General features: G+C 33.3%; 1 protein-coding gene across 1 annotated transcript; it reads right to left on the reverse strand.

Moving 5' to 3' along the window:
- Positions 1-4403: 4403 nt before the first annotated feature.
- LOC130993699 (uncharacterized) lies at positions 4404-8938 on the reverse strand. Its single transcript, XM_057918724.1, has 7 exons — positions 8490-8938; positions 8039-8169; positions 7775-7812; positions 6937-7676; positions 6199-6279; positions 5807-5869; positions 4404-4840 (listed from the first exon to the last, which is right to left on the reverse strand). The coding sequence occupies exons 1-7, from the start codon at positions 8541-8543 to the stop codon at positions 4784-4786; spliced, it is 1164 nt and encodes a 387-aa protein (XP_057774707.1). The 5' UTR covers positions 8544-8938; the 3' UTR covers positions 4404-4783.
- Between the last annotated feature and the right edge of the window lie 3950 nt (positions 8939-12888).

Genomic DNA, 12888 nt, shown 5'->3' on the forward strand with positions numbered 1-12888 from the left:
TAGGCTTTCGACTACATCTATCCGAAGAATGGCCGACCGTTTTACAAATACCACAATAATATGGCATAGACTCATAACCAAATTCCACCTCCAACGACACGTTACCACGTGCCACCGAAAGGTGAGTGGGGGTAACCTTAGAAACATCAAGCTCAACCAGGACACGCGCGAAGTGTCCTACAGCAGCAGAATAAGTAAGACCATCAAGCTTAATTGGCGTGCCAACAGAACGTGCATAAGATTGATAAAATAAATGTACCAAATCGTGCCCTAGATCTCACTAAAATTAGCGGGTGTCATTGGAGCGCCCCCCCCCCCCCACACACACACACATATATATATATATATATATATATATATATATATATATATATATATATATAGAGAGAGAGAGAGAGAGAGAGAGAGAGAGAAGTTACGCTGTGTAACTTATATGCGTGTCTATGAGAGCCTCTTTTCCAGATCAACAAATTTTATTATGTTTTCTCCTCTTTTCCTTTTTTTTTTTATGTCCAGTGCCTTCTTGCGTAATTAATATGTAACTAGTATTTTTTCCTCTATAATTAACATTAGAAGTGCTTATCTCTCTTTCTCTCTCGTCTCTCTCTGGCTCGGTGTCTTCCGCTTTTCTTGAATCCCAAAATAATATAATTATGGGTATCAAATAACAGCAATAGAGGGATTAACCTTCACATCTTTATGATCTTTGAGGCTCTTCATGTTTCGATAGGTTTATCATTCAATTTAATGTTATGTGGTTCCAGATTTAGAGCAATTTCACACTTATGTCGAATTATTTATTTGTAGTCTGTTTTGTTTGTAAAATAGTCATTTTCGTATTTAGGGTGTATCTATAGATTTTAGTCGGAAATTCTATTATTTTGTTGGGATAAATAATTGAGGATTGTTGTAGTTATTTGAAAATTCTATTACATGGGCTAAGTCGACGTTATGTATAGGGGTAATTAATTCGTGAAGTCTAATTGGGAATAATAGTTGTGCACGTGTGTTCTCGAAGCATTAGGTCTTAAACAAACAATTTAATCAAACTTGGAATATTATTAGGCCGATAATGTTCTGGGCAGGATTAAATTACAAACAGTAAGCAGGGTGTGTGGAGATCTCTCACTTTGTATAGTGTGACTGATGCGGGACGGTGGTAGTATGCCTGTGACCATTTGAGTCCGCTAATCGTTAATACGTTTTGGGCAATATCTGCGCAACTCGAGTTTTGACGCAGGGAGTCTAGTAAGTTAATACTACATTTATTGAAATCGTTAGCAATGTAATCTTGATAATAAATATCCTAAATAAAAATACTAAATTTATTGTTATATAAATATTTAAGTTGTATTTGTAAGCTCCAAGTTGCATCATAGAATATTAGAATCGGCCGAAGTACTTCAAAATTAAATATCATGCATCTATTTTCGATAGGACCTCTACAAATTTATATCTCTAAATTTATAGGACCTCTCAAATACTTCCCCCGTCAAGATACCGCAAGTCATAGATCACCTCATCAGGCAGATAGGACCTAATCTACAAATTTATATTTACTAAATTGCTAATAATTTATGACTCTAATTTGATATTCCTTCCCATATATATATATATTTCATCTAAATTTCTCCATTCATGACAGTAACTTGATACCGAAATTACTAAAAATGTATTCACACATCCCATAAGCGAGAACAAATATATTCAAATATATTAAAGTGTATTGTCACATTAGTTACAGTCATCCACTGGTTAATCAAGCAAATTATTGGCTAATTTTTGTAGTTGGTATTCAAGTCAATACAAGTACAGAATTTTAAAGATTTCTACTATCAATATTATTTAATTACGTTTAAAATTAGTGCAAATGCGACAAGGATAAAATTTAGAAATTGAGAAAGCCAAGATTGACCCTTAACTACGCTAAATAAAACTAGCAATTAAAGTTGATATAGGGGAGAATCTTTTGTGATAAATTTAGAAAAGAAAAGAAAAGAAGGGCATTTAAGATGAGGACGTCTTCAATTTAAAGGAATAATTAATCTAGTTGTTAATGTTGATCAACTCTCAATGTTTTGTCATGTATGGAGATATTCAAAATCGCAAAACACATTTTGAAATTCCTTCTCCATTTGTCTGCCAAAACTCGAGGCTTTTCTGGCAAGCTGTGCATCTCTCTCATACACATAATACAATATTTAATTCTATATTTGAGTCGTGTTATTTTTAATGTCATATTTTAATACTAGAAACATCAAATCAACGAACATTAGGCTTATAGGTTTAATCTAACTTCATCAAAGCTTACGGATTGTGCATAAATGAATTTTACGATTAATCACATTTTATTTTAATCTTTTGGGACCATTGGTGACTACAGTAATACACCATAATGCCTTGGATTCTTGTTCCAATTTTATCTCTGAATGAGGGGTCTAATAAGAACCGACATTATTTAAAAGGAATTATACTTCTTTCCTTTATGGTTATGTAAAAGGAAACATTTACAGTAAAAACTATATAGGTTCTTAACATTATATTTGGTGTAAGAGCATCCGTAATAGGCTTACTTGATAGCCTATTTGATAGTGGGGGACCACATTGAGTAAGTAGTGCTGCATTGGGGTTACTTGATAGCCTACTTGATTTTTTTAATTTTTAAAGAGGAGAGATATTTTTAAAGAGGAGAAGAGAATTTTAAAAAAATAAATTTAAATTGCTCGTGTATACCCGAAGGCTCAAGTAGGCCTCGAGTAAAACCCCCCGCAACGCCCTACTCGAGTGCAACGCTCTACTCGAGTAAGCGCTCGAGTAGGAGCGGTGCAGATGCTCTAACTAGATACTTAATGTTCATAAATTGAGACAAATAAGGCTCTAGAGTTTATAAATTGGAATAAATAAGTCCTTTTGTCTAATGACCGTTAACTTTCCGTTAAACGGCGTGACTTATCTGTCGCAATTATGAACGTTAGGAACCTATTCACTTTTAGCCATAAACATTAGATATGTTTATCATGTGAATTTATGTCAATCAATACAAATACTGAAATTATACAATTTTTCTAACAAATAAATTGTTAACGGAGGAACTTATTTTCCATAATTTGTGAATGTTATGGATCTAATTGCACAAAACATAATGTTAAGAATTTATTTGCCCGAATTTGTGAACATTAGGAATCTAACTACATGAAATATAACGTTAGAAACGTATTACTTTTCACTATAAACATTAGATTGTAGTATTTGTTACTTAACCATTTTCTTTATTCTGAAAATAATAGGAAAAGTTGTCCAATATATTCCTTTTGATGAACCAAACATAAACTCTTACCTGTGTCCTAGAATATTCGCTAATTTAATCAATCTTGTTAAGGGGATACTAATCAGTAATGTGATATAAAATCCATCCAATCTTGTCTCTCTATCTCTCTTACATATGTGTGTGTCCCGTGGTGATTGGATTATGCGAATGTGCATACAACAGTATCTAATATAGAGCATGACAAGTGCAAATCTATCAACTCTCCACTTGAAATAGTCAATATGTTCCCATGTGCAACATATGCAGCCATCACTCCACAAATCATACTAATACTTATCATAAAAAAGATTATATAAAAAAAAAAACTCATTACTTGGTGCAATCCTAAGCTAGTCCAAGACGCAAATAAATCCATTATATAGGATCTAATGAGGCTGAAGATTATTTCAAGTAAGATGAATCAAACACGAGTTAATGCGTAAATACTTTATACTAAAAATTTTGTACACGAAAATCACACCGTTTTCGTTTTCCTCAAGTTCCATGATATTTTCCCAAATAACCACCAAACATGACAAAGGATTGCATTGAAATATACATGCATGAATCTCCAAATGCAAAATAACTGACAAAGTCTAACTTGGCAAACTTCCAAAAACATGAGAAATGGTAAATTATATGATTCGCATCATAGTTGTGATTGACTAGACCCACAACTTTTTCAATTTCTAAATAAACGAAAACTCTTTTCTCATCTGACTTTGAAGCAACAGTTGAATCACAATGTGAAAATCGTCATCATGTTACAAAATGAGCGGATAGAGTTGGAAAAGACAAGTTGAGATGAAGAAACAGTGACGATTCCTAGTCTTTCTTATCTTGATATGAGATATAAAAAAAGATGTCAACTCCATACTCACTCTTTACACAGAATATTTTACAACAGTAAGATCACATTTAATTTAACAGCTAAAAGTGGCATAAAAAGCAGCTTCTTTCACTTCTCCAATACTCCTTTTCCCAACATTCAATCGCACTTTCACACGCTCTTTCTCAACCCTAATTAAAGCCATGTGTATAAAGGCAATTATACAGCTGTGATTCTGCAAAAACAAACATGCATAAACACAGCCAATTTTCTTGAGTAGGGGGGAAAAATGCTGTGGAATTACTGTTGCTATAATTTGGTCAAAATACAGTGACAATGCACAACTCGGTTCTCCTGCTGAGGCAATAACTAAATGGGGCGGCACCCCATCAATACCTCAGTTTCACATGATGTTAGGGATACGCATCTGAGTGGAGTCCAGACCAAGTATCATATTACAAAATTAACCAAGTAAATCTGTTACATGAAAAAGGTTTAAAAACGTATCTTGGTGTATGAACATCGCTCACCAAAATGAGCATCTTGGAAGCCGGGTACAATATGTATGGGATTCGCTAGCTAAATTCTCCAACTAATGATCGTGGCAATGATGCTCCAAGTAACCCCATACTCTTCAAATGATCGCATCATACTGGTTGCTTCAAACGAGGTTGCAATGCGAGTAATATTTTCTTCCTTGGCCCCTGCAATTAATAAGAGACTCGTATAGGTGAAACTGAAAAACATAAACTGAGAAAATGCATTGATGGTTAACAGTTAAGACTTATTACAGATATCTTATCTAGAGGATGAGAGGAACATGTATGAGATGTTAATAGTTTTAGAGCCCAAAAATTAAGCATCAAGATGTCATTCTGAAACACTGGATGCTACCAATGTCCAAATTTGCCTTAATGGTAACAGCCCCACATAGACATATATGGTTGATCAAGATAATAGACAATAATGAAGTATTCCCTCTGTCCTATAAGAGTGTGCATCAATTTTGGTGGCATGAGTTTTAATAAATATTAGGTGAATGTGTTATGAGTGGAGAAGGAACCCACTTTTATTGTAGTGATATGATACTGTAATAAAAGATAAGGGGTTTGTGGTGGCCATGTGTGGTAAAGTTGTGAATAAGTTGATAAAGGAGAGTAAAAAATAAGGATTTGTGGTGAGGTAGTGTCCAAAAATAGAAAATGCACTCTTGCGAGACGTACCAAAATGACAAAAAATGCACTCTTGTGGGGACGTAAGGAGTATTATTTAGACTGTAGAAAAATGAACAGATCAAGCAGACCCCAAACACCGAACTACATACAGCAAGTTCTTTTGAAAAGGTTCGTAACAGACAAGTTTGGAAATTCTAAGATGTTAGATTTACCATTAAAGCATGCACTTTGTTTGTCTTGGATGTGATATCCAATATGTGATAAGAAATTATCATATAGTTAAAAGTGGATCTTTTAGTTAAATGGTAACGAAATGGATAAGCTGGCTAACATCTTATCTTAGATAAAACATCACTAGAAAAACCTTTCAAACAATCTGAATCTCGTATACATATAAATAAGATATACCAATGAGTAAGCACACAACTCACTTCTAAGTTACACTATTAATAAGTTGTTCTACATAAACAGCACTTTTTTGGTTAGGGAGGTTACCATAGGTATTCCCATCTCCTTAAGGTCTCTCTCAGTCATACGCTTCAAAGAATACATGTCCACCTGCAGAAAAGTATCAAAGATTAATTAATTAACAGGATCATCATACTTCCTGATTTGGTAGACAAAATGATCCTTCAAAGTTATAGCTGCCCACAGACATACACCCTTTTTTAATAATTACCAACTATATTAATTTCACAAGCTCCTTTTTCCATACTACACCCCAAGGGGAGGGGAGTGGATTTTCTTTCTTCATATCTCTTATTTTAGTTTCTTAATGGTAGACTTCACATCCGTGCTGTGAAATGTGGATTAGGTAACAAAGATAGCTAGGCATGGGGAATTGAAAGTGCATGGCAGTAAAAAAAAAATCACCAAAGATCACATACTTCCTCGGCCTTAAAGGTAACAGTAAATTTTTCAAGACCCAATGTGCGCAAGAAGCTGTCAACTGTAACTTCATCATCCACCTGCAAGCAAAAAATCCAATGAGATGAGAAATATGAAGGACCTTGCACGAGAACCATAAAAAACTTCAAGAACAAATCTTCAGTATTTATGAGAAATTGTTAGTTTCACCCATTAACAAAGGAACCAGAGAGTGCTAAACCTCTGATTGCATAGGGCAAGAAATTTTATAGCAATTGAAGACAGAAAAGTGGAACAAATTGAATAAGATGAATCTAAAGAGTTATGTCCGCAGCACATTGTGGGGCCACAATACAGCGCAACCTCAGAGGTCGTGCTGTATAGAAGTATAGAAGGTGTTCCTCAATATCTTCCAAGAGGAAGACTCACATACGTTATATGTTTATGTTACCGAAAGGGCGGATTATTCAGACAGGTAGATTACCAGGTACATCATGAGGAATTATATTCTCAATTAAACAGTTACATCAATACTTGATAATAGCACCAGTTCTAGGTTTAGAAACTATCCCAGGCTTCATTATCAATTGTCCCATCTACTTTCTTGATGCCTTAAAGTCTGATTCCATTACAGGCTTACAAGAGTTCCAACATTATAATGTCTGAACAGCAGACTGTTCACATAAATAAACTACATGGTAAATGTGCAGAAATGGCAGGAAGATTAAGGGAAAAAACACAATATCAAGTAGACTGACCACATACGAACTTTTTTGCATGAAATTCCCAGGTCGAGGAAGTGAGGAGGCCACTGGTGCCATGGACTTCATCTGCCCAACAGGTGGAGCCATTTTAGTCAAGAGAGACGAACTCATGGGCCTTGAAATATCAAAAGCATCTTTACTCATATATGTGCTTGTCCTAGCATCATCATATGGGCTAGCTGCAAATCTTCTCTGCAGTATTTCATCTTTCTTTGGTGCAGTGAGACCTCTAGAAGTTGCTAAAGATTCATCAGGTGATCTTCGCCTTAAACGGTCCAACGTCCAGGGAGAATAAGAAGTAATCCCAGAGTCCATTCTGGTCACAGTATTTGAAGGTCTATGTTCTGGCATAGGACGTCTGGCATTCTGTGCCTCGAAAAAGCTTCTTCCACCTTCCCCCACTTCCAGAATGTGTTGTTTCCTTGGATCAGGAGCATGCCCAACCCTGTATTCAGGAATGTGCAGGCTAGCATTTCTCGTTACAGGTGTTAAACTTCTACCATCCATGGTCTCTGTAAAGTGCTGCCTGCCATCTCTTGGTTCCGGATAACGCATTCTAGCATCTTTTGGCTCAGGCATCCTGTCCCTTGTGGCTACACTATTTGTAGAAGATTGAGCAGGTCTTGATAGAATGTTGCGGAGATCCCCACCATTCTGCTGGCCGTTTTGAGTTTGCTTCAATATATTTTTTTGCATGATTTTGTACCGAAGATCACCCTTACTAAGTTGCATGTCTTTTATTCAATTGAAATCACCAGAATTTAAAAATTATTCACCAACCAAAACCAAATGAGCATTAAAGAATTTTAAAACACAAAGACAAGCTATTTACCATCAAAATCATTGGCAGGCCTACCATCTCTCCGCAGCCTGCAAAACATGCAAAAATTACAGGTGCTTGTTAACTAACATAATTTACTAGTACATTAGCTTTCAGTATCATTTAATTTAAGACCTCGTCTTCTATGCTGACAATTTATGAAGTCCCTGTTAGTATCCAATCATTATTACAATATCACAAAGGCTGCCATACTATGCAGACCCACGACACAGGGTGCCCGCAAGCAAGCTGAAGTTGTTAACACAAGAAACAGACCTCTTATGATTGACTTCGGCAGATGAATCAACATTACTTCCAAGCCTCTCTCGAACCGGCCTTTTGCTTCCTACAGTTGGATGCTCATCAGTGAAAGAACTAGCCAACGAACTTCCAGGTTTTTTGACAACCTACAACAAAGCAAGAAACATCATAATGACACATAATGCAATGGCTTCGAAGATGCATCCCAGAAGCACATGCGTATAAACGTTTTTTGTCTTTCTTCTCTCCCAATTGCAAACTACATTACAGTTTCCCACTTTATGCACAATCAAATTGTTGAAGCTCATCAACATCCATACACCGACTCACAAGATTAATGCCATCTCGTCAATCACAAACATCACGATTCACGAAAGTTAACAATTTGCCCAATCGAAAAATTCCACAACTCCAAAGCAAATTAGTGACAGCATGAAACTAGAAAACCTTTAAACAACAAAATTACCTGCCCGCTGCGTCCCAGGGTGATGGTTACACGAGACCTAGAAGCCTCCGACATTTAAACCCTCCAAAATCTACGTAATTAAACGAAGATTGAATCGGCAACTGAACAAAATATGCAGCTTGAATAGAATCCAGAACCCCCAATCAAACAGATACTGATTATTCAATATTTAGGGTTCTGCGGTGTGCGTGAGGGAGATATTTCCTACGCAGGAAATCGGAAAGTGGGAAAGTAAGGGTCTGAGTAGCGCGTGATGAATGCGGCGCGTGCGATAAGATTTTGGAATTTCCAAAATCGCGTTATGTAACAGCAACTTAGACAGGCGATATGATAATGAACTTCTCGTTTGGGCCTACGATGTTTTCGAACACTTGCTGCGTTATTGTTGGGCTTCGTCTTTTTTTTTTTTTGAGGATTTAATTTAGGGTTGATTTCTAAGGATTAAATTTAGCGTAATTCTATTCACAGTCTCATTTTAGCAGCATCTATAGCAGGGCTCGTCCATGCCCACTCGGCGAGCCTTGAATTGAGGGATTTTTTATTTTGAAAGAGTCGTTTGGCTGAAATGATTTTCATTTTTTTCCTTTATTTCTTAATCTTTTTTTTAATTTATTTTTTACTTTTTAATCTGTTTTTAATAATTTGTCAATTATTATAAACTTTTTAAAAATTAATGTAATGTTAGATTTTAATTTTAAAGAAATTTATGTTGTTAAATGTAATATTTAATTTAATTTAGAAATACATTTAAAATAAAATTAGAGAGTCTTGATGTGAAGAAGTGACTCTTAAGTGGTCGGGACCACCTAAAAACCCCTTTAAGGGGCTCACTACCGTGGATGTTCTTACTCTCTGTAGCCCCTCATGTAAATAATAATAAAAGATAATTATAAATTTACTATGTTAGCCTATAATTCATAGTCCCTAAATTAAATTTAATCTTTTTATAAGTTAAATTAGATCTCAATTTTGTATAGTCGTTGGATATGGAACTTTAAACTACAATACTGGAAGAGATGGTTGATGGCACCACGTACTTTGCAGGTGCCTTCTTAATTTGAAAGGCATCCCAATTAATAATAGATAACAAAGTAACAACTATTTTCTCACTTGATTGCCAAAGCCAAGGAGGTTTGTGTGCACATGTGTTGATGATTGCATCGGCGAAGAAATTGATGGATCCACAGATAATTAATGCTAACCCTCCGGCCTTTGTTTCTAGTGACATGGGAGAGTGAGGATCTGAACAATGGCAGGATCTGGTTGTGTTAGTCTGTTTCTTGGAGATGTTGAATATATAATCTAAGAGAAATTCAATGAAAGTCTGTTTCTTTTGTTGGACACCATCATCTTCATCTATAATCTGAAGCATCCTAAGTTCCATATCTAATACAAGATTATATATAAACCTTTCTGTTCTATGTTTCACCATCTTGTGAATCCTTATCATCTTCACTGGATTCTCTAAGTTTAAACACAGCCTCTCCAGATACAGATGGAATTGATGGCAATAAAAAAAAGGGCTTCGTCGAAGTTGGAATCCCCAATGGAGACAAAACTTTATTTTATTTTGCACCAAAGACATTTGCTTGAGTTGCGTTTGAGCATTATAATAAGATTTGGAATTTAATTTGGTTATGAAAACGATCAAGATGAGTTTCTATCGTGAGTTACGTTTGTGTGTGGTTGGAGCCTACATAAAAAAATGACTATAAAAAGAATCATATATGAATTATGGGATAAAATAATAAATTTAATTTATTTAGTTTTTAATAAATTACAAAAGTAAATAAAGAAATTTATAATGACCGCGTGCATGACGGAGGACTCGAACCTAGATTTTAGACATTAACCTCTTACCACTAAGTCAATACATGCACACAAAATGGGGCACTGCTAATAGAATTACTCTTTAATTTATGGCTAAGTTATAATTTGTAAAGGAACAGTAGAAAAATGTTGACATCGGTGAGATGGGACAAGATTTGAATTTAAATATAAATAAATATTATTAAATTAATTTTATATACATATATATTACTATTAGTGAGAATTCCCACAAGTAACCAAAATGAGATAGTTTGTGACTTATATAGCCACCACACATAAAAGATGACTTTAGGGGTCAAAAGGCATTGAAAAGACAAACATACCCTTACTAATTAAAGAATAAAAATAAAAGAAAAATGAAATTGCTCTCTCTTTTCTAAATGAGTTTCTCTCTCTTCCAAATCAGCCAACCACCCAACAACTCTTTCTCTCTCTTCTCTAATTGACTATCTCTCTCTCTCTTGCTCATTTTCGAATTGCAGCTTCTTCTCATAAATGAAGCTATCTTCCTCAACAATGAGAATTTCACATGTTAAGGATTCACCGTACAAATCAATTAATGTGATAGTAAATGCAAATACAAGGTAGGTTGGTGCTGAAAACCCACGAAAATTCTGAAAAAATTCATTCTTCATCTCTTTGTTTTTCTCTCGACGAAAACCCACGAAAATTCTGAAAAAATTAACAATTTTTTATACAAAAAAGCTTGGGTCGGACGAAATTCTTTGGGCATTCTGATTTTATTTAGGTATGTATGTTAAATTCATAGCAAATGTATCAATTGTATGTTTTATTTTCTGATTTTGGTGAGAAAATTTCAGTACACAGTAGCTTCTACGTAAATGACACAGTTAAGACTATATTGGAATCAAAATCGAGATTTGTTGTTGCGTAATGATAAAATTTAGGTTTTACACGTCTAAGATCACGTTGAGTGTGAAAAATATAAAATAAATGCTTGATTTTGAAGACACAGTTGGGAGATATGAAGGTGTTCTTAGCTACACAGTTGAGCTAAATTGCACAGTGTCTTTATGTTGACTGTGTTGTATATATAAATGACACAGTTAAGAATATATTGATATCAAAATGAGATTTATTGTCTTGTATGATAAAATTTTGTTTTTTTCACGTTTAAGACCACATTGAGTGTGAAAAATATAAAATAAACATAAACACAGTTGCATCCACAACGACACAGTTGTAAAACATCAACTATGTACAAAGTCAATCAACAGTGTAAATAATATGCACAGTTGAATAATATACACAGTTGACTATAATACTTAAACAGTTGTATAATAATTAAATTCACTAATCAATACTATTTAATTTATTTAATTTAGCTAGTTAATTAAATTAATACGTGCACAATAAATGATTCTATTTTTACACGTTTGATCAAAATCAACCGTATAAATGTTGTGCACATTTGACTATATACACAGTTGACATATTATTAATGAATTATCTTAATTATTTCTTATTAAAATTTAATTAATATTTAACTTTGTTAATTTATCTAGTTAATTAAATTACTAATTAACCATATTATTTAATTTTTTATTAATTAAGTTACATATTTATTTATTATTATTATAATATTTATTTTGAGCACACTTGACTATAATGCGTACACAGTTGATTAAATTTGTACACATTTGATATAAATCAACCATGTAAATGTGTGCATAGTTGAACAACATATACAGTTGAGATATTATTTATGAATTAGCTTAAATATTTCTTATTAGAAATTAATCAATATTTAAATTTGTTAATTTATCTAGTTAATTAAATTAGTAATTAATCATATTATTTAATTTTTAATTAATTAAGTTACATATTTATTTATTATTATTATTATAATATTTATTTTGAGCACACTTGACTATAATGCGTACACAGTTGATTAAATTTGTACACATTTGATATAAATCAACCGTGTAAATGTGTGCATAGTTGAACAACATACACAGTTGAGATATTATTTATGAATTAGCTTAAATATTTCTTATTAGAAATTAATCAATATTAAAATTTGTTAATTTATCTAGTTAATTAAATTAGTAATTAATCACATTATTTAATTTTTAATTAATTAAGTTACATATTTATTTATTATTATTATAATATTCATTTTGAGCACACTTGACTATAATGCATACACAGTTGATTCAATTTGTACACGTTTGATCAAAATCAACCGTATAAATGTGTGCATAGTTGAACAATATACACAGTTGACATATTATTTATAAATTAGCTTAATTATTTCTTATTAAAATTAATTAATATTTAATTTTGTTAATTTATATACTTAATTAAAATACTAATTGAGCTTATTATTTATTTTTTTATTAATTAATTTATATATTTATTTATTATTGTTATAATATTTATTTTGCGCACACTTGACTAAAATGCGTACACAGTTGATTTTAATTGTTGTGCACAGTTGAAAACATATTTACTAATTTATATGCACTTCTTTTGCAGATATGTCGTCAAGACGTGTAGCAATTCGCCATGGTGGTCATTGGGAGAGATCCAATTACATAGGTGGGGA

Source organism: Salvia miltiorrhiza, chromosome 7, assembly GCF_028751815.1.
Source record: "Salvia miltiorrhiza cultivar Shanhuang (shh) chromosome 7, IMPLAD_Smil_shh, whole genome shotgun sequence".
Lineage (NCBI taxonomy): Eukaryota > Viridiplantae > Streptophyta > Magnoliopsida > Lamiales > Lamiaceae > Salvia > Salvia miltiorrhiza.